The sequence below is a fragment of the Falco cherrug genome, chromosome 12, assembly GCF_023634085.1.
Source record: "Falco cherrug isolate bFalChe1 chromosome 12, bFalChe1.pri, whole genome shotgun sequence".
In the NCBI taxonomy this organism is placed as follows: domain Eukaryota; kingdom Metazoa; phylum Chordata; class Aves; order Falconiformes; family Falconidae; genus Falco; species Falco cherrug.
This window is the reverse complement of record NC_073708.1, coordinates 995,648-1,023,499: the sequence shown is the minus strand read 5'-3', so window position 1 is coordinate 1,023,499 and position 27,852 is coordinate 995,648. Positions and strand designations below refer to the sequence as shown.

The 27,852-nt window shown below is 40.5% G+C and overlaps 1 protein-coding gene and 1 long non-coding RNA gene across 3 annotated transcripts in view; one reads left to right on the top strand and one right to left on the bottom strand.

Moving 5' to 3' along the window:
• Positions 1 to 25,707, top strand: part of LOC114016087 (uncharacterized) — a 38,798-nt gene extending 13,091 nt beyond the window's left edge. The window contains exons 4-6 of one of the 2 annotated variants that reach the window (XR_008734824.1): positions 18,730 to 18,816; positions 20,347 to 20,387; positions 23,977 to 25,707. This is a non-coding gene — a long non-coding RNA (uncharacterized LOC114016087). Of the gene's footprint in view, positions 1 to 18,729; positions 18,817 to 20,346; positions 20,388 to 20,479; positions 21,279 to 23,976 lie in introns of those variants that run through there. The other variant, XR_008734825.1, reaches the window with a different exon arrangement.
• ATP6V1G3 (ATPase H+ transporting V1 subunit G3) lies at positions 74 to 16,086 on the bottom strand. Its single transcript, XM_005440085.3, has 3 exons — positions 14,773 to 16,086; positions 3,773 to 3,873; positions 74 to 530 (listed from the first exon to the last, which is right to left on the bottom strand). Exons 1-3 carry the CDS (start codon positions 14,852 to 14,854, stop codon positions 357 to 359), a joined length of 357 nt encoding a protein of 118 aa, XP_005440142.1. The 5' UTR covers positions 14,855 to 16,086; the 3' UTR covers positions 74 to 356.
• Positions 25,708 to 27,852: the final 2,145 nt, after the last annotated feature.

Here is a 27,852-nt window from a genome sequence, read left to right as displayed (position 1 = left end):
ATTGGGGTAAACAGACTTTATGCAACACCACATCTTAGTACAGAACATTTTATAAGAGAAAAGGAGTCAAGATTCCCACTGAAAAGCTGCTGGTGTCAAATAATCATTTATTCTGCTGTTGCTGGCTTGCCCTCATCTGAATGACAGGGGCTTTGCTACCAACAGGAAACAGTATTTCAACAAATGCTTGTGAAATCCTGTATAATTCTTGTCACATCAAAAGCCTGTGTGGAACTCTGTGATTTTCGCTTTAGTGTTCTTCTCACACATACAGAAACAATAAATGAGGAAATATTTATGCTTATCATTAAAGGGCTACTTCTTACAAACATCCTTCCTCAGCACATCAATGGATCTTAAACCGCGTGTCTGAAGTTTGGGTGAACTTCAGGGCTGATGTCACATATTGTGCTCAAAAGCTTTTTCATCATGCTCTCCATGTTCTTGTGGTAGCTGCTAGAGAGGTTTCGGATGGTTTCTGTTGTTTGCTCTTCTATTTTAGTGGAGAGGTTACCTTGGGAGCCCATTACCTGAAAAGCAGAAGTCCTCTGAGCAAAATAAAGGGTTACGTATGACTATGTTTACTGTGCTTTTCTTCATCATCTAGCATAAACGTAATGCAAACATGCCACTTCATCCTAATATTAAGGATATGATCTAGGTTGAACTGTACATGTGAAAACAGGATTAAAGGGAACTCTTGCATCTGCTCATTAGCAATGGGAACCTCCCCATGTAATGAAAGTTTCCCAGCTCACTGTGGGAACTACATTGTGCACATTTTGTCTTTTATATCGCTCATTTTAATTTGTTTTCTATTTTAATGACTAGTCAACTAAGTTCTATCACCAGTGTGCTTCGTTTGGCCTCACTGAGAATGAATGTGAGCGTGGCTAAGGAGCAAAACATGGGAAAGGCTTCCTGACAATGCATAATTACAGTTTCAGAGTACTTGAAATGTCTTCAGCAGTTAGTGATGTATAACCCTCAATAGGCCTCAGACAAGGTCTTTTAATGTTACATTTTCTTATCTGGCGAAATACCAGACAGCTTCTGGCACACTTAATATCAGGACATTCGCTTAGAATTTAATTAACTCTGGACTCGCTGAGCATTTTAGCAAGGTTATGTTATAAACAGATGCATGCGTTCCAAATCCTGTGACTTTGCTCCCTCCTCCCCCACTGCCCCAACATCCCGTGAATTCTTCCCTTATGGAAAAGTCCTTCAGATACCAGCAGAGAAATTGGTTTCCAGCTAAAAAATTCCATGGGGGAGAGCAGAAGACATTTCTGCATGCTGACAGAGTAAGAAAGGAATAAGTAACATACTCTTCTTGTTCCTGCCATGGTTATCTGGGGTAGACTAGCAGCTGAAATGAACCTGTGATGTTAATGGGATACCTAGACATGACCAGAAACAAGGAGGCAGTCGTTTGCTTTATTTTCCATGAGATTTCAGCCCAACTGAGTTCTTAAAAGAAGGAAAAGCAACTGATTTAAGACCTTTTGCAGAAATCACCTTTGCAATTCTGTTTATCAGTACCTGGCAACATAGTAGGAAGTTTTTCCATAATCCAGATGTAAAACACTTTTCTATTTGGAAGAAATACAGGATGTAGATGTCATTGTAAATATTGGGAAAAGATTATAGTTTTCTGTGGTAACTATTTTTAGCTGGCATTTTATTGTAGCTTTTAGACAAGTTGTAAGGGTCTCATGTGGATGTGGGAAAGATTGTACAGCTTAGACCAGATTTATGAAGCTGTTTTTTTCCACTGGGGAAAATACATTTCTAGAGATCCCAGATGGTTGCATATTATCCAGCTACTAAATACTTTTGAAAAACCTCAAGAAAAGTATCATAATTTTAAGAAGAGCCTCTGCAGACTGGGAACCTGCTTTCTCAGTTCATGCTAATAGTGTAACTTGAGATACTTGATTCTTACTCTTCTGTGTAGTCCGTGTGTGTCCCCCCCTCCCCCTTTTTCTGCTTCTGAATTTGAAGACCTTTTTATTGTCGGAATGAAGACAATGCTCTGCTTAGTCTGTGGCTTCTGCTGACTTTGAAGATCTGTCCCGTATTTTCCCATACTGGTTTTATGCTAGGGTCATTCCAAAGTTGCTAAAAAGTTACATTGACTTGGAAGCCACAAAATTCGGAACTAGGCTGTGTATCTCCACAGTTCAGTGATCTCAGACCCTGCATATAAACACCATAAGCAGCAACAAAATTGGTTTGAGATCTGTGCTTAAATTTTGTATAGTCTGAAAAAAAATAATCTTGCATATTGTCACTCTAACCTCAAATTAATTGTTATTTTCTATTGCTGCTGTTGCTCATTCTGAACTGATATGGAACATCTCATAGTATGAGAAAATTTATCCCAGTTTGCATACAGCAACACAAAGAGGAGGAATCACATTAAATGAGACTGTGACAAAGAATTAAAAATACTTCTGTCCAAATACCTGAGCCAATAAACTGAACTGGGCATCAGGCTTCCCTCTGCACTGGTTTAGCTGGAACTCCTGCCTGCCTTCCAGGCACAGGTTAGTAAAGATGGCATTTCTCTGGGTAGATAAATACTCCGCATAATGGGGTCAGAGAATGTGAAGGAGGACTGCAATGACCTTGTACAACATGCTGCCATTCGAGGAGCAATATGTGCTCTGTCGTGCTTGTGTGAAATGTTCAGTTGGCAAAGAGTGGCATTTCCATTCAGCTTTAATTTTGTTTGTGACAAAAAAATTGAGTTCACACAAAAGCAACATCTTTTCTCTTCTGCTATTTAAGATCTACAACCAGAAGTCTGGCTTGAATGAAAAGATGAACAAATTTTAGAGGTGTTTTTTGCTTTATTTTAGTAAATGTCTGAAATTGTGCATGTGAGACAATTACACCTGGCCTGGCTGTGTGACAGTGTGTCTGGGGGCTGGCAGTGTATGTTAAGAGACTTTGGGTGTATATCTGTTCCTAAGGCTTGATCTCTGCTGGGAAATGTTTCATGTGAAGTGTGACTGAAATGACAGGTTTGTAAAGCAGTTTTTATTTGACCTCTTTGGCTTTTTTGGTAATGGCTTTTGCACATGTAGTTTCCTTGCCTTTGCACAAAACAAGCAAGGGAAAAAAACAAGAACAAGAGTGTAAGAGGAAGATCACCAAGTAAAAAGAGAACTGTTTATGAACCTTCATGAATATAGTAAAGAGAACTGCAAGATGACATAAGTGTATAAAATGCACTTTAATTCAGATACGAAAATATCAGCCAGGCCGCTTTTACTATGAAAATGTAGTGAAAAACTCCAAAGTTTTGGTGATTTCAGTTCATCAAAGATGTAGTCTTATGTGCAGTCAAAAAAGTCAGCTAAGATGGGACAGAAACAGAAAGAAAGATTTTAAATCTTTGCTTTTACGGAAACATCCATCTTACTGAAACCTCCAGTTTCAAGACAGGAGTGAGGTCTGTCTGGAGTTAAAGAAAGAGGACCCAAAGGTATTTTGCCTTAAGGGAGATACATCTTCAAAGGACAAGCATGAACCAAGTACAGAAGCTGGACAATTTTGGTGCTGAAAGTCCACAATACCTTCTACAAATGCATTCAAAACTTGTGAAGAAGTCAAAATGAAACATACACACATCATAGGTGATAGTTCTGTGTTTAATTGGTATGATCGTGTTTGTTTGCAGAAGTCTCCAGGTGACACTGTTTGAAGCAATTTGTTTTACCATTGAGCAGACTGACATTATAAAAGAGTGTTTCTTACTTACATTTGTTTGCTTGTTCCGAAATTCCTTCTCTCTCTGTAACCGGTAGTGGTCTATCTCGGCTATGGCTTCTTCTTTGGCCTGCTTCAGCCTTTTCCCCTTTCCTGATGGGGGAAGACACAGGGATTTACTTCACACTCGTCACTGTATCCCAAAAGATGAATCTCTCTACGTCAGATTCACAGATGGAGTGACGGACTCCACTCATAAGAGAGAAGCAGCAATATGTTTATTGGTATGAAACAGCAATTTAACAAAGCTTGATAGTAAATATGACCATTGTTTAACAAGATTTGATGGCAAGGTACATGGGATTATTTACTGCACAGAGGACAGGGTCAGACACATCTGTCAGGGAGACCCTCCTGTTGTGTGCTGAGGTTCAGAAAGGACCCTTTGTGCCCTGAACTCCTTCTCAGAGGGGAGATTAGGTGCGGCTGCATCCAGACATAGTCTCAGACTTGGTCAATGGTTTATATCTAAAGGATTACTTGTGCACAATCAATTCTTAATACCACTTAGTGAAGATTTTCAAAGTTTAGCATGCTATTAATTGGTTACTGAGAATCTGTTGTGGCAAGGAATCTCTCAGCCTTGCCACAATCAGAAGTATTTCATGTGGCATAATAAAACAGACAAAGCTTTGAGAAAAGTCAACAGCCTCTCGGTTTGCACAAGAACGGTCAGAAGAGCTGACATGATTTATGTAGGGTACTTTTGGATTGAAAGCCAGTCACACAAGTATCTACCTTCTGAGACCAGCTCCCTGTGTGAAAGCACACATCAAATGAAAAGCTTGTTGGTTTGCTAACAGAAGTCTTTGCAACTACACATTATCTCATAACACAAATGCCATTTTTTTTAATTACAGCTTAGTGTTTAAATAAATAACTATCTTTCCTTTTTCAGCAATAGTAGCAGCCAGATAACAGATTTTAGTTGTCACTGATGGGAAAAGACGTTATTCTGTAAGATTTGCTGTACTGATGGGTTGCCAGCATCCCTTCATCCCACACCAACTGGATTCTGCTTAGACCTGGCATATTTCCAAAGTACTACAAAATAAGTCTTAACCACTACCAAACTGAGTTGCAACTTCAGGCTTTGTCCTTTTCTCACACCCCCCACTCCCCCACCCCCCTCAACATTTGCTAAATGCAGAGGTGAGTGATTAAGAGAAAAAGGAGGTCACTGGTATTCTCTAGTAATGCATAGAAAATATAGAAAACATTTATTTTTCTTTTCTTTTTAAACAGGAGGGTGATATGTAAGGTGGCATTTTAGACTGTAGTGGAAACCAGAGCCTTTCTCCTGAAAAAGTTTGTTTACATAATTGTGTTCACTATGAATCGTTACTTTTGTCTCAAGTAAAATGCTGAGGGTTTGTTAAATCAAGCCCATCTGTGTCATTGCAGGACTGGGCATAAGGTAGTTCCTGGGTCTAGTAGGGATGGAGTAAAAGGTTTGATGAGAAGGTGATGCTTAAATTTTTACATGAAGCAGGTGTTGAACGTGTCATAACCACCCCATGGCGATGTATCTCAGTCTACTTGTTTTGTATCAAGTCGGTAGAGCTGCATGGATCTCCGCAGGACACTGCTATGCTAGTTGGTGAGGTATGAGGTAAAAATCTTTTTCTAACTGATGGGGCTGTAGACCTCTTGCATTGAAAGTTGATATATTTGAGACACCTGGGTTGATGCTGATTTTTTGGGGTCTCTTTCCTGCTGTACAGCTAGAATTTTAGGAGTTGGAGGAGATAATACTCCCTTTTCTTAATGGGAGAAAAGCTATTGCTTAGTTGCTTAAATTAGGATATCACAAGAACAAGAGAATGGAGACTAGGCAACTGAAAAAGGTGTCTTGATCTGATGTGCGAAACATCTATTTATTTACTTATCATAACCACGTACTTAACATTATTGAACAATATGAATACTTTTGTAAGGGCATAAGCTAAGCAATCCAGGAGGTTCCTGGAATGTGTTGATGATAACTTCCTTCTCCAAGTGATAGAGGAGCCAGTGAGAAGTGCTGTGCTGGACCTTGTGCTCACCAGCAAGGAGGGGCTGGTGGGGAATGCGAAGCTCAAGGGCAGCCTTGGCTGCAGTGACCATGAAATGGTGGAGTTCAAGATCCTTGGGGCAGCGATCAGGGTGCACAGCAAGCTCACTACCCTGGACTTCAGGAGAGCAGACTCTGGCCTCTTCAGGGGTCTGCTTGGTAGAGTACCATGGGATAAAGACCTGAAAGGAAGAAAGGCCCAAGAAAGGCGGTTAACATTTGAGGCTCACCTCCCCCAAGCTCAGGATTGATGCATCCCAACAAAGAGGAAGACAGGCAAAAGTGCCTGGAGGCCTGCATGGATGAACAAGGAGCTCCTGGACAAACTCGAACACAGGAAGGAAACCTGCAGAAGGTGGAAGCCAGAACAGGGAGCCTGGGGGAACACAGAGAAATTGTCTGAGCAGCCAGGGATCAGATTAGGAAAGCTAAAGCCGTGATAGAATTAGATCTGTCCAGGGACATCAGGGGCAACAAGAAAAGCTTCTACAGGTATGTTAGTGGTAGAAAGAAGATGTGGGCCTTCTCTGGAAGGAAGTGGGAGACCTGGTTACCGAGGATATGGAGAAGGCTGAGGTACCCAATGAATTTTTTGCCTTGGTCTTCACCAGTAAGTACTCTAGCCACACTGTGCAAGTTACAGAAGGCAAAGGCAGGGACTGGGAGAATGAAGAACCACCTGCTGTAAGAGATCAGGTTCATGAACATCAAAGGAATCTGAAGGTGCACAGGTCCATGGGACCTGATGAGATGCATCTGTAGGTCCAGAGGGAACTGGTGTGTGGAGTGGCTAAGCCACTATTCATCGTATTTCAGAAGTCGTGGCAGTCCAGGAAGTACCCACAGACTGGAAAAAGGGAAATATAACCCCCATTTTTAAAAAGGGAAAAAAGGAGGTTCTGGGGAACTACAGGCTGGTCAGTCTCACCTTGGTGCCTGGCAAGATCATGGAGCAGATCTTCCTGGAAACTATCCTAAGGCACATGGAAAATAAGGAGGTGATTGGTGACAGCCAACATGGCTTCACTAAGGGAAAATCATGCCTGACAAATGTGGTGGCCTTCTACAATGGTGTTGGTGGATAATGGAAGAGTGACAGACATCATCTACCTAGACTTCTGCAAAGCATTCGACACTGTCCTGCATAACATCCTTGTCTCTAAACCGGAAAAACATGGATTTGATGGGTATACCACTCAGTGGATAAGTAATGGGCTGGATGGTTGCACTCAAAGAGGTGTGGTCGATAGCTTGGTGTCCAAGTGAAGACGAGTGTCGAGTGGTGTTCCTCAGGGGTCAGTATTGCGATGGCACTATTTAACATTTTTGTTGGTAGCAAGGATGGTGGAATTGAGTGCACCCTCAGCGAGTTTTCCGATGACATGAAACTATGTGGTGTGGTTGGCATGCTGGAGGAAAGGGATGCCATCCAGAGGGACCTTGACAGACGGGCCTGTGTGAACCTCATGAAGTTCAGCAAGGTCAAGTGCAAGGTCCTGCACATGGGTCAGGGCAATCCTAAGCATGAATACAGGCTGGGCAGACAATGGATTGAAAGCAGCCCTGAGGAGAAACACTTGGGGATGCTGGTGAACAAGAAGCTCAACATGACCCACAAGTGTATGCTTGCAGCCCAGAAAGCCAAGCAAACCCTGGGCTGCATCAAAGAAGTATGGCCAGTAGGTCAAGGGAGGTGATTCTTCCCCTCTATTCTGTTCTTGTGAGACCCCACCTGGAGTACTGCATCCAGCTCTGGGGCTCCCAACATAATAGAGATACGGACCTGTTGGAGTGTGTCCAGAGGAGAGCCACAAAGATGGTCAGAGTGCTGGAGCACCTCTGCTACAGAGGCAGACTGAGAGATTTTGGGTTGTTCAGTCTGGAGAAGGCTCTGGGAAGACCTTGTAGCAGCCTTCCAGTACTTAAAGGGGGCCTGCGAGAAAGCTGCAGAGGGACTTTTTGCAAGGGTGTGTAGTGATAGGACAAGGGGGAATGGCTTTAAACTGCAAGAGGGGAGATTTAGATAAGATATTAGGAAGAAATTATTCACTATGAGGATGGTGAGACACTGGAATAGGTTGCCCAGAGTAGTGGGTCCCCCATCCCTGGAAGTGTTCAGGGCCAGGTTGGATGGGGCTTTGAGCCTGGTCTAGTGGGAGGTGTCCCTGCCCACAGCAGAGGGGTTGGAACTAGATGATCTTTAAGGTCCCTTCCCACCCAAACCATTCTATGATATTTTTTTGGTTTTTAAATCTTTCAGTTCAAGCACAACAGTTGAAAACTACTTTTCCTGAAGTCCTAAGGAGCATTCTCCAACTGGGCTAGAAAGGCGAGCATTAGTATTTCTGATTTATTTTCTCCAGGCTGCTACGTTGAATTGATTACGCCTGTGCTGGGCTTCTGAAGCCTTATCGGGTGTGACATATAGCAATCTGCTTCCACTGAGCGTGGCACCATGAGGAAGCTGAATCCTGGGAGGAAGACTGTTGATTTTGATACATCTGAGATTGAACAAAAGCCTGGGTAAAATGCCTGATCCAGCAGTATAGTATCTGCCCATTTGACAGTTCCTTCTGAAGTCATTATCTGCAGATGGCTGAGTAGAAGCAGAGAGGGGCCTGAAGTGTGTAGGCTTCCTTTTGAAGTCTTGATCCCTGGACTGTTTGATTTTGTGGGTGTGCTTATTGTGGGACCTGGGGTGTGTGGTTGTATAAAGGCTTTTCTCGCAGGAAGGAGCAGACTGGTGAGGAACCAGATAGCTTCACTGCCTCTCAGTTCGTCAGTGCAGTGCTCTCTTGTGTAGTTAATCATATTTCTGAGTCCTTACGCCAGCGAGACACTGTGCGTATGTACATAAAGGGGCAGCGAGTCACTTTAAAACCTAGCATGTACTTTTCCTAGAGTTTGTGTGTGTTTGATAAGGGCTGATTCTCTCAACTTCTGCCACTCACCGTATGAAGTCTTGGGACCAGTTTACAGATTTATGTAAGATCCTGACATTGGTCTGGACAACAAAATTTGGAACAAGGTTTAGGCCTGTATTTTGAAGTTTCCCTTATTCTCCTCTCCAGATTTGGAGCTGATCAGCTTTTTATAGAGTTTTTTTTTCCTCTAGGAGCAGAGCTGGGGGTGATTCTCTGGAGCTGGAAATCGGGAGGAGTGACTACGGTGAAGCTCTGCCAATTTCACCAGCTGAGGAACTGGATCTCTATAGCAAATTAAATTACTTCAAAATCAGTGGGATTTTAATTTTGAATTCCATCTGGGGGGCCATCTGTAGTAAATATGTTGCATATTTGGCTACCAGATAGATAAATCCATTTAAAATGCACAAAATGGAAAGAGATTTACTGTAAAACAACAGTTCATTTGCCTCTGACAATGTAGCTAGTGAACCAAAAACGTGTATATATATATATGTACATGTCAGCTCTTGACAGTGCACTGGAGTAAGCACAATACATAGGGTGTCACTGTAGGGTGACTGCCATTTCATTTTTCCATGATGCCTTTAGGATTGGCACAGCAGGAACCTGCTGCTTCCTATTTAATTAAGTGGAAAAGCTGTAAGTAAATTACTGCTAGTTCAACAACGTTGTGGACAGAATCGGCAACTGCCAACATATGTGGTAGTGCATATGCTGCACCTGATTAAGTTAAGCAGAAACTAGAGCTTAACCTGCTGTTTCACTAGAGAAAAACCAAAATTAATTAGTCAGTCTGTTATTAACCACTTGTCTGCTACCTTAGTTGTGCAATACAGGATTGCCTTTTCAAAGTCTCACTGATTCTCTGCAGAGCACGGCCGAGCTGAAATCAAACCTTACACACTGCAGGGTGGAAAAGCATTGAAATTCAGCCAAGATTATGCAAAAAAAGGGCAAGAAATACAGGGTGATGGGCAAACCAACCTGTCCCTGTGACATTTCCTCTAGGATCATAAAAGTGAGGTACAGAAAGCTCCAAGTTTGAAGAGGCTTTTGCCCCAAAGGGCATGCAACGTGGTCCAGGTTTGCTGCTGCTCCTTTGTCCCTCCTTCCCGTCCTTGAAGATGGGGAGCAGCAACGCAGCTGTGCTATGCCTGGTTTCCTTGACCACTGTTGTCCATGATTACTGTAGCTGGCAGCCTATACATTTCTAGGCATCATGTTAAATTGGTGAAATCTTAACTAACTTTGTGTCTGTATTAGCCCTGTATTAGATTTTCTTACCTAACATGGGGAGGCATAATTAGTATGGGGAAAGGCTGTATTCTTCTGTCTAGGTAATTCTGTGATGCTAATGAAATACCTACCTAGCTCTGGTTAGATCCAGAAGAACTGGTGAGATTTTTTAGGCTGTTGGGGTTTTTTAGATCTTGCAAGAAAATGTAGGAAACAAAAATGTTGCATTCTAATTTGATTAAACACGATGGTATCTTACTTTCCCAAAACTGCCATGCTAAAATTTGCTTTCTGTTTTCAAACACATCATCGAGGCTTCTAGCTGAATTTCTTCATAGAAATCATGTCATAGGAAGGAGTTGCCAAAAATTATTAATATTTTCTTTAAATAGGACCATTTCAGTTGTCTTCAAGAGCATTAAACTGTCTGCAAAATGGCATTTAGGGATGCTCATTTTGTGAAAACTATTTTGCACTTTTAATAAAATAGAATAGAAGCAGCTGATCAGTATATATAGCTTTTTCGGTAGATAAAATATGTCCTGGGTATTATCCAACAGAATGCCATGTATATAATTTTGTTTACAATATCTTATTTTGATTAAGATTTTTTTTTAATCTGACTTCCCAAAATCTTTCAGCTGAGTTTTCATTTTATTAGGCACTAGAAATTCAAGCCAAGATATAAAAATCTATAGGAAAACAAATTTTGCTAAACCCAGTGTCCATGACACATTTGTTTCCCTTGTTTTACCCAGAAGGATTTTCAGGAATTGATGTCTTGGCTCTGACAATGCTCAGTTATTTCGGGGATCCAAATTATGCTTCAAGCAAAACTGATAGATAAAGCAGTGCTGTGGGTAAAAGGCCAAAGTTTTGCAGATTGTTATTGGTTTCTGTTTAATCAATTTAATAGTTTCAGCCTTGCATATGTGTGCATTTACCAACAAACTATTAATAATTTTCAGATATAAATGATATCAGCCAATGTACAGCAGAGCTTTAGCACTATATTTTTGCTTTGTTTCGTGTCTATAACTGTAATTTCATTTATTATCTTAATTTTTCAGTTATCCAAAGTGGATTTTGCATTACAAACAGCTGCACATATGTCAGCAAAACTTAGGCCTGTTATCTGTTTATATACAATATTATGTGTGTTCATGCTGTATTTTGATCTGATTATGAGTATCAACTGTAAACACCGAAGGGTTTGCATAGGGGTAGTTTTGCTATTGGCACTTCCTTGAAAATTACTTCTCCTGGTTGTGTCCCATGAACATTCTACCATTCGTTCTTCTCATGTTGAAGTGTAGAGTAGTGGGACTCCCTCGTGCAGTGTCTGTTTGAGGTAACAAAGGAGGTCATAGGTGCAGGTTAGCAGGGACGGGACTGCGTTTGTACTTGCTGGGCAGGTTGATTGCTTTCACTGGCAGCCCAGGCCCGCAGAGCGCCAGGCCCTGAGCAGAAGCTGCCGATCTGAGCTGGTACCAGGTGGATCTGGGCTGGCGTTTTCTGGGGTGAAGCAGCATGTCCTTGCCTTGTTTGCCAGATTGTGTGTCTGGCAAACCGATTGAACTGGATATATTGGTTGCATTTCATGTATTTCGTTTTATCTTAATTTTTATGCTCAGACTATGCAATCCTTTATGCTGATCTAACTGCAGAATCACTCTGGGGGGAAGAGACTGTTGAAGTAATTCTGACTTGGCATAACTAGATTCAGCACTAGAAGAAACCCTTTTGTCCTTGTCCCACTGTATTTAAGTTATGCTGGTATAGTTAAGCATCTAAGGTGGCATAGTGACATTGCTACGAAAAATACTAAGGGCAACAGAAATTTTATTTTATTTTGTAGCTTTGCTGCAAGCCTCTTGTAATGCTGCATATAATAATCATAGAATGGTTTGGGTTGGAAGAGACCTTAAAGACCATCTAGTTCTAACCCCCCTGCCATGGGGGGTTATGTCTTTGTCCAATGATTGTTCTGTAATGATTACTGAATAACTGTTCTGTTAGATTGGCTGTAATGCTTCCTTTAGCACAAAGTCCAGGGTGGAGTAGTCCTTAGGAAAACCCAAATCAGAAACCTGACCTTGCTTGTGTGATTCATGAGCTCTAAAATTCACAAGAGCTTTGCTATTTGCACCCTCGTAAAAACTGCTGGCAGTATTTAACACGAACAAAAAGATCCACCAAAGTCTTTAGGCTGTAGATGAATTTGCCACTTCATTAGTAAGTTAAACTTTTTGCCCTTGATCTGGTCTACCTAGGAATAAAATCTCTTAGAAATTCTTGAGGTTTTTCATGGGATCACACAGAGCTACCGGGGCTGGAAGGAGCCTCCGGGATCTGGGATCTGCTCCAACCCCTTGTGCACAGCTGGTTTGGCAAAGGCAGCTTGACTGGGGCCATATCCAGTGGGTTTCTAACATCTCTGAGGATGGAGACTCCACAGTCTTTCTGGGCAGCCTGTTCCTGGGTTTGACATCCCTCACAGATATAGAGCTGTTTTCTTATGCTTAAATTTGTGCTGTTGCCTCTTGCCCTTTCAGTGGGTGCCATTGAAAAGAGTCTGGCTCTGTCTTCTCTGCTCCTGCCCCTCCTCCCCCCCTCGATTTTAGTGTATGAGAAATTTTTATTTTCCTTAATTTTTATAAAGGCAAAAAAATGTTTAGCCCTCAAAGAGAGAAGAAAATCACTGATGAAATATTTTTATTGAGTATTTTTACTGATCACCAAATTCTTCATGGATGTTTTTCTGTAGCTGCTAAATAACTTCTACCAGTGTACTAGTATTGAAGTAAGCATAGGCAGTGGTTTAATTCAAGTTTCTGACTCAGAGGGGTCTGGAAGATAGTTTACTTGTAAGAAGCCCAGTGCTTATCACAAGCACTCTGTTTAAGGCTGAGTCGATGACAGGGGAGTGTTATTTGCAGAGTACAGTTAAATACACCTGTAGCTATGTCTGGATTTTGCAAGACGTTAATCTTCAGTCATTACTTTTGTGTTATAATGACACTTTTCATTTTTGGAGTTTCTTAATTTACAAAACCTCTTTTTAACTGGCTGTATTTGAAAAAGCAAAGATGATTTTTCTGGTTTTAAAACCAAACCCAAATGAAATGAAAACAAAGCAAAAAAAGAAACCCAACCCCCAAATTAAAGGGTAATCAACATCAAGCTGTCATAGCTTAAGGCCTGATTCTGCAGCCTGTGTTCACACTTCCTCGCTGGGGGCTGTGCCTTTCCAGGTTACACACATTCTCGCTTTGGGGAACAGTGTGGTTCCTCTGCCCTACCTGAGAAGGGAAGAACCATCCCACTCAGAGCACCTCGTTTGGCTATATAAAGGTTTAATCACTTAATTATTCCTTGCTTTTTTGCTGGGACCAGCAACCCTCAGACACCATCTTTTTGTGAGCCTTCTCTTTTATGAAGGTGGGAGATTTTTTTTTTTTCTTCTTCTTCCTTCCCCCCCCCCCCCCTCCTCCTCCTCTGTTGCTCCTGCAAGGCTGTGGGGCACAGGCAGCAGCCAGGTCCTCAGGGAAGCGATACTTGCTTTCTACTTATTTTATGTCTCCTGCTGTATGAATTAACAAGTCACGCTAATAATTAATGAACACACAGTAATGCTGATTTTTGTGTAGAAGGAATATAGAAACTACACAAACAATTTTTGTTTAGCTCCTATATCTCTCTGGAAAACAAAATACATTCCTTTATCAGCCTCTTGCTCCACATGACACTGTTTTCATGCATTTGAGTCCTGCTGGACTACATTGTTTCCTGCTGCTGGTTTCTGAATCAAGGTAACTCCATGAAACAGTATTAATGTTTCAGTGCTAATGTAGGTCAGTGCCTCATATGTAGTTGGTACCTACATTCAGGAGAATAAGGTCACCATATTTTGCATTAAATCACTGGGAGATGAATGCAGAAAATGATAAAGGAAGGACTCTACCAGGAGAATTATTTCTTTGATTTAAATTATTCTAGTAGATGCCTTCATTTCTATATTTGTTATTATTAATTTTTGCTTATATAGGACTAGAATAAAAATACTTGAAATTATTATTATTATTGGATATCTACACATGCTTTACGCTGGGCATTTAGGCATTCAGTAAATGACATTTATTTTAAATTGAACATTAATCACTTGGTGATTACTTGTGCTATGTAATAAGACTTGTATGAATGACCTACTACAGTACTGACAGTGCTTGTGATTATACCATGACTTTGATTACTGTCATTGTGCTGAATTCTCCCTTTATTTTCATATAACTTTTTTGAAGCCCAGCTGAGATTAGAAAGCAAGTTACTAGATTTTGTAAGTAAACAGGAGCACTGAAAAATTTATACAAGACCTATAAAGAGAAATAGAGAGTTTGGACCCTGGTCCTCCAGAGCTGGCAGCCATTGGTGTGTAGGCTTCTAGTTTAAATAGCTAAGGAAGGCTGTAATGACATTATTGGCATTGAGATAAAGCAAGAATAAATGTAGCTGACAGGATGAATATAACAAAGAAAACCTTGTTTAATGTAATAAGGCATGTGTGCGTGCACACAGAATTTTAAGCAAACTGAATGTTCAGGTTTGGTTAAATGCCTGGTTGCAGTCAAGGCACAGCAGTAATGCAAGTGAGAAGAAAGAACAGGAGCAGCACAGCTGTGATGTATACAGATGGAATAATGTTGGTTTTCTGTGAGCCACTGTAATTCTGAAGACCTTACAGTTGAAAGCTACAATAAAAGCAGTCCAGCTACTTACTTTTTTTTGCTTCCTCCAGTTTGTCCTTGGCACGTTTTTCTGCCTGCAAAAGCTGCTGGATTCCCTGAGACTGGCTGGTCATGCTGATTGCTGAGGTGGGTGAACTTCTGCAGGGACTGGAGCTTTATACAGCCGGCAGGCTCTTCCTTGTGCTTTTTGTTCTGTCGTTACAACAGATTTCCAGATTGCACCAAACCAGCCGGCTCTGCCTGGATTGCTGCTGGTCGAAAAGGCCTGCTAGTGCAATCACAAAACCACTGTAGTGAGGTTGAAAGGAATGTTGTCCCCTCCTCAGGGTCACAGAAGATCTGAAGTGCCTGATCAACAATTGGGAAGACTACTCCAAGTGGCTTGTAGTTAAATGAGGATTTTTTTTTAAGCTTTTATTGCTGAAGCAAAATATAGTTAATCTTGTCAGAAGAACTGGGGGAAAAAATATGTTTCTTGGAATAAAAATCACTTCCCTGAGTGTGAAGGATCAGATTTGGTCAACAACTAGTTTTGGCTGAACACAGTGAACTGGTTGTAGGCTTCTGTTTGGTGTTATTGCTTAACATTATTCATTAGAGTTTTTTCACTTTGTTAAAAAAATCTTCATTGGGAATGAATTCATCAGGGACTAAAGTTTAAAAAAGCATGTGGTGTGGAGGTGTGCTCTGTGTTGTAATATGCCATGAGGTAGATGGGTGCTGTGGAGGGAAGCTGTGGGATTAGCTCTAAGATCCAGACTCTGGGAACATATGACTGCTGATCTAGGTCTTACTTTTAAGTCCTTACGAACACATAAGCATGGCTGTAGATGCACATCCTGTTTCCTATGGTAGGAAAATAATCTTGTAAGTTAATGCATGAATAAGCAGTATGTTTATATTTTGAATCTTTATTGAAAAAACAACAAATCCCCACTGTCACATGTACCTCAGCCATTGCACAGGAGGAAGATGTGTCAAGATGCATCATTAAAATATTTTTTTTTCTCAGTACTTCATAGCATGAGTAAAGCGTATTTATTGCAAGTTCTTCTGACGCAGCTATGTCAGGACCAGAGATCACCTTCTGATGTAAATGGCTTTTTCAGACTTCAATTAGGTAGATGTATGTGTATATATAGATATAATTTCTGCACATATATTATGAAAGACGTATGCAAAAATTATTTGTTGCTCTCTGCTAATGGTCCTTGCTGTAGGGCCCTTTCTTTTCTGGGGCGTCCTAGGACAGCTGTGCTATGCTACTTGCTTGCTGCAAGGCCGTTACCTGATCCTTATGAGGAAATGTGTACTGTTGTTACGAAGTTGTGTGGAGGTTTTTTTGGCATTCCGCCGCCCCCCCCCCGCAAAAGCTGCAGGCTTGAGAGAAAATGGATGGAGATGCCTCTTGCCCTATTACTGTCTTCAGCTGTGCTCTGAATGGCAGTCACATGGAGACTTTGAAAAGTGGGTTTGTTTTCTGATTAGTGATGTTGATGTCATGGAGTCAAATTCCACCCAGGCACTCTCTCAGGAAAATGCCAATTTCTTATAGAGTATTAGTCAATGAGTTTCTTCTTTCATCCAGAAACTGTGAGATGCCTCCTCATCTCCAGCACTGAAATCAGAGGTCTGGTCTAGCTGCAAGAGAGCAGACATGGCGCTATTTTTAGATGATTGTAATGCATAACCTTGAAGTTTATTTTATTCAGACATAGAAGAGCAAGTGATGATCAATTGTACAGAAAATATGGAAACTGTAGGGTTAGGATGCCTGTTGTGCCACTGGGGCTTGGCTCCAAATTATCTGACTGGCAAAGAAAAGCAGAAGTGGAAAAATAAAGAGATTTGGTTTACTTGGGGCAGGAAACCTGGGCTCAGAACTTTAAAGCAGTAGTTACTTAAAAATTAAATAGGAAACAGAAATGTCAGGCTTGTCTCAGACATCAAAAGTATATTCTAGGCAAAGGATCTTGTCAAGCAAATCTCATTGCTACAAGAAACGTTATGGAGCTGCTAGCAAACTAAACTGTTTCAGAGTTTCTGGACTTGGCTGAAAGCATCAGGGGTCAGGATCCTTTGATTTTTCAGAGCAGTTCTCAATGCTGTAATTATGTTACATGTGCCTCAGTAATTATCTGAATTGATATTTACAGTCTGTAAATTTTAATTAATATTTCACAAGAAATATTTCTATATGATGAATTTTTAATGGAAAAAACCCCAACCCTTGAACAAATTACAAAGCTCTTCCATTGTTAAAAAATTGATATAATTCTTCAGCAGCTCTTTTGAGCTGCAGATGTCATGTATTTCAATGTTTTACTGAATCAAAAAATACCTCAGTTTATATTTTCCTTGTAGTTAGTTCATATACAGTGTGATGGCATGGCATGCCATGCTGGCATTCCTCACAGCATCAGGTACTGGTACACCTCTGCAGGGGAGAAGATGATTATTTATTTTGGCTGGCTAATGCTTATACACATTTTGTTAGACTCCACACAAAGTACTGCCTCTTAGAACTAATTTCAGAGCTTGTCTGATGATGATGATGGTGATGATCTCAGGCTATGTTGACATGGCACCTCTGTGTATCCCACTTCATGGATAATTCATCAAAATAAAGTAGGTTAAGCCACCAACAGGCTCCTTCTTCATAACACAAGCTAATAAGAAACTTCTCTGTGTCATAGTTGCTAGCTTTCTTTCCAAGCCAGCTCCAGACTCATTTAATTAGAAAAGAGAAACCGATGTGGTGACTGGTGATGGGGGTGGGGGGAGGACTGGTGTTACTAGAGCGATAGAGGGCAGAGAGAAGTTTTTTGGTTTTGGGGTTTTTTATTTGGTGTTTTTTTTTTTAAAAACTCCTCCCTTGCCTTCTCAGCATTTCAACCTGCTATCTTGGTCCCCAGAATTTCCTGAGCTCTTTCTGGTTATCCCCACTGACAGAAAGGGAAAAATGGGCTCAGTTCTGGCATTCTCGCTCACCTGAAGCAAAGCTGTGGAGTAAAGGAATGACGGGTCATACAAGGGATGAGAGACCCTGCTGGGCTTCCTGTGCTCCATCCACAGCTTCACCAGCAGAAGCACTCTAAATCAGGCGTTTCTAGTTTAGATGGAGGCAGTGCAGCTGCTGTCTTCTCTTTGCAGATGGAAGGTCAGGGCCAGTGGGTAAATTCAACCCAGGTAGTTCAGATTATTTTATTTGGAAAAGAAATCTGTTTGCTGTTACTCAGATTGAGCCTTACCTACCATGAATGTAACAACTTCTCAGTCCATCAGCCACTGAGCAGTAAAGGCAGTGCTGTGGCATCCTTTTATTGTGGTTTAAGTGTGCACAGGCTCTCCTGTTATGTAGGAGGGCAGCAGGCAGAGTTTCTACTGAAATGTGTCGAAGTTGAAGGTCTCCCATGCATTGTCTCTGTGGCTGTATTTCCCAAAGCACACACATTTTTTTTTAATCACTCTTTTTATTACAAAAATACTCTTTCCAAATGAGCTACTGTGACTACTAAGTAGTACGCTTTGTTCTGGCTACAACTTCAAAGCAGTGGCATCGATTCAATGATAAAGCATTAAAATATCAGCAGCATGGCAGGCAGGGCAGCTGGTGTGGATGCTTTTGTGTGTCAGTGTGTGCCTTTTGTTTTGTTGCCCTGGAAAGGCCCAAGTGAGGAAAAGCAGGGTGCATACCTGCATAACTTCCTCTACATCATGATGGGGACTGCTTTTGTTATGAAAATGAGCACCTTCAAATGGACTAAGACATCGTGTTGAGAAAGAGTAGTTAATGTCAAAAGGTCTTTGTGCATAAATTAAAATGTATGCAGTGAAAACCATCAAAGTTTCTCAAAGTCATGGTCTTTTCTCTCTGAATTCAACAACCATGTTTGCTTATATTAAAAAGAAAAATAGTAATGAACTTTGTACTGAAGTTGTCATTATGTCTGTAAGCTAGGATTCTCACTACAACATTTTCTGACAGTGACATTCTTGCTCTGTTGACATCAGCACAGTTGACATCAGCAGCCTGAATTTCACCCAGAAGCCTGAAAAATATGGGAACAAATAGGTAAGCAAAGATGAATAAATATTAAGATATTACCAGAGGTTGGTTGCTGCCATACTGGCTGGGTGAGCTTATTGACTGCTGGCCAAGTCTGTTGAGAGAGCCCCAGCTTCAGTTGGCATAGCCATCTGCCTAACGTATGTTGAACACCTATCTGTAAACCAACTCATTTTTTTCCTAAATTTGGCCTGTGTCTTAATATGAGTAATTATGTTTGCAGCTATAGTTGGTTTAGCATTGAGAGAATGCCAGCGCGAGCTTTGTATTTAATTGTTTTTTCTAAAAATCTCTTCAACTCTTTGGAGGAAAATTAAGAAAAAAGTATTTATCCTTTTATTTTTTCACTACCTATGTGATGTGATAATGCAGATAAATAATTTTTAAAAAGTGCAAAAAAAAAAAGTGCTATAGTCTCTCAAACTTTCAGGTTAATTTATAATTTGAGGATCAGTATGGTTGTGATTATTTCCTATTCTAAGTGTCTACTGTGTTCACCCCAGCCAGCAAGTAAGCATCCACCCAGCAGATTGCTCACTCCCCCACAGTGGCATGAGTGCGAGAATCAAAAGAGCAAAAGATAAAAAAGTTGTGGGTCAAGATAAAAAAGTTTAAAAAGTGAAGGGAAGGGGTGGGGGCAGTAGGCGAAGTAATACAAAAGCAGTTGCTCACCACCTCCCACAAGGTCAATGCCCAGTCAGCCTCCAAATAGTGGCTACCTTGGAAAGACCAAATCCCTAGTTTTATTGCTGAGCCTGGCATTACATCGCATGCAATATCCCTTCAGCCAGTCTGGGCTGCTGAACTGGCTATGTCCCCTCCCAGCATCTTACCCTCCCCAGCTGGCTCCCTGTAGGGGCAAAGTGAGTAACAGAGAAAGCATTGACACCCTGCAAGCACTGCCTTCAGCAACGCTTAAAACAGCGGTGTGCTACCAACACAATTTTAGTCGCAAGCCCACAACGTGTGGGCTGCAATGAAGTAAGTAACTCTGTCCCAGCCAGACCCAGCATGCAATGTTTCATTTCAAATAATGTTTCCTCTTTTTTTCTTTTCTCAGTGCACCTATTTGCAGTCATCTTTCCCACCCTACTGCAAAAAAGCATGCCTCTTCCCTTTATTACATCCTCTCAATTTTTAGCATTGCCGCCTTCCCCCCAAAAAGTTTGCAGCCTCCCTAGTGCATGTGTGCAGGCAGGCGAGGAGGGGAAGTGGGGAGTCGTGTAAGTACGTTTTGTATATATATGCGAACCAACAACTCGCATCCGTGTCACAGCTTAACATTCACTTGAAGAAAACCAAGTCTAGTATATCAGAAAATTTCAGTACTGTCTCAAATTAGATTTACCAAGGTCAACAAAGATACCACAAAGAAACCAGTTCAACTTTGCAGCCTTGAGGAGCTGAATCTGTCGTCCTCTGTACTGTACTTACGTGCTGTGACTTTGTATATGGCTCACGGTCATATAACCAATTTGCGGACCTTTAGCAAAATCTTAATTCTCTACTCAGTCATCTCATTGTATTTCATTCCAGCTCTGAGCAAGACCAGCTTAAACTGAAAGTGAATAAAAGGGGTAAGAAGAATTTCCTTTCTTCTAGTGAAAACATTAATACTACAATAGGAAGAAGGAAAACTAAAGCTTTTTTTTTTATTTTTTTTTTCCAGTCCACATAAAGCAAGTTGTTATTTAGAAAGGTAAGACACAAAACCTGGGGTGGAAAAATGACAAATGCTGGCAATCTGTCTCTAAGACCAGAGTAGATGTGCCTTAGCTAAGCTAGGCCCTGTAAAATTTCCTGGTACAATTATGAAGGTGAGGGGTGTGTGGTTCTCCTTATTTTGTAAGACCTGCTTTCGAATTAGTGTTCCTAAAAGAAAATACATGTAAGTGTACTTACTTATGCTAGTACATGTGTACTTTGTGTTAGTGCACTGAGATTTAAAATCTCTATTTCTTCACTTTCCAATGCCTACTAGGATTTTTGGTTTAATAAAAATCATTTTTAAAACAAATTACCTTCCCTTCATAAAAGAAATCAGAATGTGAATTTTAGCCTATTCACTGCTTTACATCATGTCTCTGGTATTTCTGTTCTCTGTGGCTGTGAGACTAGCAAGCCTTGCATATTAGGCAGTTCCTCATCTTAGAGAGGGAAGGACTTTTGTCAAGCCTTCATGCAGTAAACATGCTTATTTTCCCCTTTTTTCTTTTTTTTCCTTCTTTTTTTTTTTTCTTTTTTTTTTCCCCAGCCAGTCCATGAGAAACTAATATGGTTTCGAGTTTTGCTTTGCAGAAAATAGTTCTGTTGATAAGCATCTCTGTATGTTTTATGTAAAGCATTTGTCCCACTTACAGGCTTGGGAAAAAGGTCGAAATTCACCTTTAGTTTTGATTTTCTTTCGATCACTTCACTTGCAAGTAATTTCAGAGTTTAGCTAAGCCAGGCATAGTTATAACACATTAAATGTGTCCTGACTTTGTGCCAGGCTTCTTTAAAAGCTGGTTGATTTATGCTGCTGCATGCAGAGCGTAAAAAATGCCAGCGTGTCTGCACGCAACACACTTCACGTTTTCCTAGCATGAGGAATTTTGATGCTTTATCCAGCAAGGAGATATATCTGAGGCCTTCCTGAGAGATTCTCCTTATATGTTCAGGGCTGCCGCTGCAAAAATTGCATCACGTTATTTTCTCTAAGCTGCCTCTGGTGAATATTTTGGGCAATGGCTTGATGCGTCATCAACTGGTCAGCGTTTCTAATCCAGTACTATAATTTTTAAAGTGTTACTTTATGTATGGAGTACTCTTTAAGATGCAAATATCATGGCAGAACTTGTGAAGGAAAACCTGGGGATGGCAATTGGAGAGTCACAGCTAGCTCGCGCTTACAGCTGACAGAAAAGCAGTGCTGTGCGTGGGGGCCAGGCCTTGGACATTGAAGGAGGCCGCTGCCACCGGATCCAGAGGCCACACGTAGATGATCTGCTCTGGGTTATGTGTGGGAGATGCCCAGTCTCACAGCAGCAACTGGCGCCAGCTTAGACCCCCCCTTCCCCTTGCGCTGCTTGTGCCTCCCGCGGGCCTGTTGCTGGGCTGCCTGCTAGTTGGGCATGGAGCCGCCGGGCCAAGCCGGTGGGGAGGAAGGTGGGAGGTGAGGGAGCAAGGCCTGGGGTTATCGGCCCGATTGGAGGGATTGGTGTTGGGACTGGGAGACGAAGCTGGTGGGAGCCAGCTGCCGAGGTGTTGTGGCCCTCACAGTGCCTTTTCAGAGGAAGGGTGAGACTTCGCTCTAAGCTGTGCTTTTGGCCCAGTGTTGTTTTGGGATTTTTCCTTTGTGTGGGGTGGAAAATGGCAGGAGTAGTGATCCAGAGATAGGTTAAAGAGGATGTGTATCATTGACTTGGAAGTGTAATAGGCTGAAAAGGTGCATTTCTGACAAGAATTGTGCTTTTAGCAGTGGACCTTGGGGCAGGGGCCGCCATGGAAGTGCTCCTCTTACATGTCCCTCACAACTCCTGTGTGGAGATATTTGCCCTGTATTTCTGTGGTTATTGCACAGAAGTTGTAGGGGTCAAACTGCCTGGGAGATGCAAAGGACAAAGAGGAACAAAGTATTGTACTTTAGGAACATTTTGGAAGTTCCTTGTCTACCCACAGCGAGTATTTTCTGGCCCTGCAGAGAGCCACGAGACTTCTGGTGTTGCACCATTTTAAAGGGGAGTGTCTAACCACTGGTCTGTGCTGTCAGAAGTCATCGCAAGAACAAGGTGGATGACTGTTTTTGTTACATTATTTATATTTTTAATATAAAATGGAACTTCATTAACATGCAGTTAATGTTAATATGAAAAGTTTTCTCTAGTAAATACATGGTCAGACAGGAGCTGCTAAAAATGACAATATAGACAAATTATTATCAATTTGGTTATTCTGAGCAGCTGCGTAATTTATCTTTGAAATAAATGCCCAGAAAGTTTTCTTTTTCTAGAGAATGAATTAGAATTGGACTACTATGTATACACAAAAGTAACCTCTATATTTCTGTCTGAGGATAATGAAATATTTACATTACTCTTTTTTGACACTATGGTGACAGCAGAAGCAGCATGGATTAAGCCTTCTCTCCCAGAGCATGACACAGGGTATTATAGAAGTCTCTCAAAAGGAAAAATCATTGCTCTGAAAAACCTCAAAAGATATATTAGAAAAAGGAGCTTCATGCTTATGGTAAGGTAACGCTTGATAAAAGGCTACGCAATATTGGCTTTCAAAACCTTCTTGAAATAAGATTAAATCCATTGAAATTCTTCAGTAAAAGCCTGACAAGTAATAGCTTTTATTCTGTCAGTGTGCCCTACTGCATCTTTTCCTTCCAAGCCACCTGAGATCCTCCTCTTAATAGCAGACATGATTGTAGATATATGTCCTAGAATTCAGAATATTACAGCAGTTCAGCTGTCCATTTCACTTCTCCCCCTTTTCTAGGTAGGGGTGAACACCTTATGCCAAAGTACTGAGTATCTCAGAAAGTATTCTTTTTCTACGTCTTTCTGGCCACTTGACTCCTCCTTGTGTTCAGAACAAAAACGACTCTGGCTTTATGAAATAACCTGTGATAGTATGGAGAGCAGTGCCTGCATTTTGTAGGTTCCAGCAGCTCCCTCTCAGCGGGGCTGTCCAGAACTTCATGTTCAGTACAACCTTCAGGCAGGCTGCTGCACCCACTTGCACGTGTAGCATTGCCAGCCTTTTCACTCGCTTATACAGCTGTGTTTTTAGGAATCCCACCTAGGAACCAGAGGGATAGAAATGGTGATGAAAAGACAAGACTTTCTCCTTGTGAGCTACAGCAAGGTGGGATGGGAAACACTCACCTGTGTACGTGAAGTAAGTGTGTTGTTATAGTGTCAATTTTTTTGGATGTTGTGGAAACGGATTCTAAGAGCAACAGGTTGATATATTTTTCATAATGTGCATACTGTGTCCTATATACTCCAGAAAAAACCCAGGAATACATGTTATTACACTGAGGACTGCTTTGAAGCATTACAGGTAGAGCACAATCATTTCCCTGTAGTTTTCTGGTATAAATTACCTTCTTTCATTGTAATATCTTTGATACCAGTTTTTTCTTCTGATCCTCTCATGTTTCTGTTTTTGCAGTTCTGCAGTATGTGAAACACTTGTTATTACAGCAATGATGACACTGAAGAAGTAACAAGGCTCTACAACATAGAAAGTTGTGTCAATAGGTATGTGAATTAAAGGGTGGGAGGGGCGCTAGCAGTAAGAAGTTCGTAAACCTGACAGTTTACAGTAACTTTGACTTCCTCTATACAAATTTTTTCTGTTTTGAAGTTTGCAGATTAAAAATGTAAAGGGATGCCTTGGTTATGGGAACATTCCCCGTCCCCAGACAGTATCTGATAGGCTTGTTACCAACAAACCAAAGGTTTGTGTGAAAACATATTTATGCTTGTGGCTCGATGTATGCTGTTATTCAGCTCACAAATCTTAATAACATCTTAACATAGTCCCTTGTCAAAGAATCTATGTTTATTTTAGAAAACTGACCTGAAACATAATTTTGCAAGGGGAACCTTCAGAGTTCTCTGCAGGAACATGATTTGTGCATATTGAATCCTACCAGCATTTGAGGATGAAGATGCTTTAGTTCCTTGTCTACCAGCAGTTTGCTTGAGCTCTGAAGGAGCAAATTATTGGTGCAGTAAAGAGGTATTCCCAGAGGCAAGAACTACGGGTGCTATGGCATAACAGGACCTCTACCACAGAGTCTATGGACAGCCTGTCTGTGTCCTGGTCTAGAAAGGATGCAGAGATGACCAGTCCTTTCCTGAACTACACAACATCTTTCATGTTGTCTAACAACTGCAGGTAGAAGTGGGGAAAAAGCAGTGGACCTATGTTACTTCAGTGAGTCAAGTTTCATGTCTAGTGCTTCAGGGACGTAAAGTGGGAAAACTGCTGCTTATGTCTAGTCTCTGAATGCTTCCTATAGCTAGTGTTCTCTACCTTGCACTAATATCCATGTGGGAAAACTCAGAGGCCTGAGAGACTGTATTTCTTCCTATGAAATCACCAAGAGCTCAGTTAAATGTTTTCAGGCCTACGACTTTCAGTAATGTTACTAAATCACAGCCTCCACACAGAAACCTTAAAGTGACAGGCTTCAAAATCTGAGCAAAGGGAAGTCTGAGTATTGGCAAACGGCTGGAAGATTTCCTTGTGTTTACTGCACTGATTACACAGACTCTTAATGCTTAGAATTTTTGTAGGAGATAAGTGGCAGTAGGCTCTCCGTTTGGAGGAAACACATTAAAAATAATGTTTCATAGCAGAAATACCAGATTCTCATCAGAATGGAATGACTGAGGGGGAAATGGCAGTTAGGGTCACTGCATAAATGGCAGCGACCATAGAATGACATAAATGAAAACCTTTGCTTCACTTTTGAAATCATAAAGTAAAAAATTTCTTCATAGAGTGTTCATTCCAATGGTGGCTTTTTTTTTGTTCTTGTTGTTTTCTCATGAAACACAATAAAAGTGGAAAGAATTTCTAACAGTTTCAGTATGGGCTGCATGCCTAGGTCTCGGTGATTAGTACCAACTTTAAAGATCATGTTACCAGCCTTTCCCTATCCCTACAATTTGATTACTGTATTGGGCTGTTACCTTAAATCATATGCCAGGATTTGAAAGCCTTTTTTGCCTACTGCATAGTTTGTGGTATCTTGAAGTTCCTCTGCTGTCCTTATATTATTGTCCATGGTATCATTATTGATGAAATAATGGTATCAGAAATGTATACTTACATTTTTGGAAACAAAAATTCCTGGAAATAGTCTATTCTCCAAAACACCATATAAAATAGACAGGAAGTATCTATATTTAATCAAAAAATCAAAAGAGTAAATTGAAGTTTAAGGCAAAAAAAAAACCTCAACAAAACCCGCAACAACCAAACCCCCCCCCCCCGCAAAAAAAAAAAAAAAAAAAAAAGCAAAAAAAAGCTCATAGTATTAATTATGGAGGACTGGCTTTTCAGAAAGTATAAATAAATTTAAGGTGGCCCAAACAAGCTTCATGCACAATTCTGCAAATTGCCTTCAGTTACAACTCTGTATGCCAATCTATAAACTCTAGATATTAAAAGAAAGCTGGATTCAGTTACTGATTTGTAACCATCCTCAGAATTCACCATCCAAGTGTCCACAAGAGGTGATGTCACTTTAGAGTCCTAGCATTTCAGACCTAACTTGTTAATTATGCAGAGAGTAATTAGGAGATACTTATGTCTGTAATCTTTATAGTCAGCTGGTTCGATATTCACAACTACAGAACCATCACGTTTTTCATAGAATTTGTATGCTGGGCATGATGTATAGAAAAATCTATTCTTATATTTTTGCTCTTCAAATACACAACATGATTTTAAACAGTGTGAGCATTCATCTAGTGGGAACAGACTGATGGTTAGTAATATTTTTAAATTATTTAAGATAGTTTTAAAAATGAATCCAATTTTTAATTAATTAAAAATGTCTAGTTACTAAAGGAGGTGAATTGGGTACATACGTATAAGGAGGTGGTATTGGGTAGCCTTATTTTACTACTTAGGTGTTCTTACCACATTGGTACACATTGCCAGATTAAAAAATATTATCTTGCATAGGCTGAATAATACTACTGTGTTTACAGTAGTGGGAAGAGATTCCCTTGATGAAATCTAGAGAACTGGTGTACAAAAGTACCAGACTTGTTCTACCATGTTTTGCAGTGAGGAAAGTTTTTTGGTCCTTACTGGCAGTTACAGATCAGTGGGAGTGTGGTGTTTGGTGTGTACACGTGCTCATGTGTGCATGTGCACACACATGTTGATGACAAGCTCTACCAGTCCTACGCTGTGCTACAAAAATAGTTTTAAAGTCTCTCCCCCTCTCCCTGAAGCATTTTAGGACTAATTGCAGAGATAAGGAGAAACGTAAAAGGTGAGATGCAGAAGGCAGAAATATTTATGCATAAAATAAAAGGGGGAAAATGTTTTTAAAGAAAAACCAAAAATAAATGCAAAGATAACTTTGAATTGCTTAACTAGACGCTACTGCTTATCTATATCTTTTATATCCTTCTCTTCCTGAAATAGTTTTAATAGGTTCCCAAAGTTGATTTGAAACATGCAGCAATAAAAGACCATAGAGCACTATCTCAGGGAACTATTAGCTAATGAGTGTATAAGTTTCAATGTGTTATGTCTAAAAATAGGAATGGATAGGCTTTTTAATCTGGATAACAATATGTGGAATGAAGTGTGTGTGTATACATGCGCATATATGTGTCTGTATAGACACATATGAATAGTTATATAATTGTCAGCAAAAGCTGCTGAAAAGTACTGTAATAGAGCTCTAGTGTTTATTAGGTGCATTTTAAATGCAGTTTTTCTTTCCATATGGACTGTATTTTCAAGCTCCTTTTCTCTCTGCTCTTCACCTCATTGGAGTATTCGTTTTCTTTGTACAGGAGACCAGCAGGAGGTCTGTGAAATGACTTTTTTTTTTTTTTTTTTTTTTTCAGTAAGTCCTACAGGATTTGGCCTATAGTTTTAGTGTAGATGAAAGAAATAATGGATTTCTTTGAAAAAAACTAGGAAAATCAGGACCATTTTGTTCAATACTACACCACTGTTTCCAGTAATTGCCTTGTACAGTTTGCAAGTCTTTCCACTTTATGTAAATACATTAACTTCTGAAAATCCCTTATAGCTGTGAGGTGGGGCCTTTTGAAGGAGGTGTTCTTTTGAAGGTTCATGGATCTCTTAAACACACATTTTTTTCTTCAAAGTAAATCTTGTAGACTCCCTGTCACAAATCCTTCTTATTAGGAATTCTGCTTGAAGAACTGTTTGAATTTCAATATCAGGTATTTCAAACAAATACATCTAATGCCTCGATACATTTTTCTTATGGTCAGTCAGTGTCCCTAAATAAGAAAGAGAACCTCTGATAATTTGAAATCT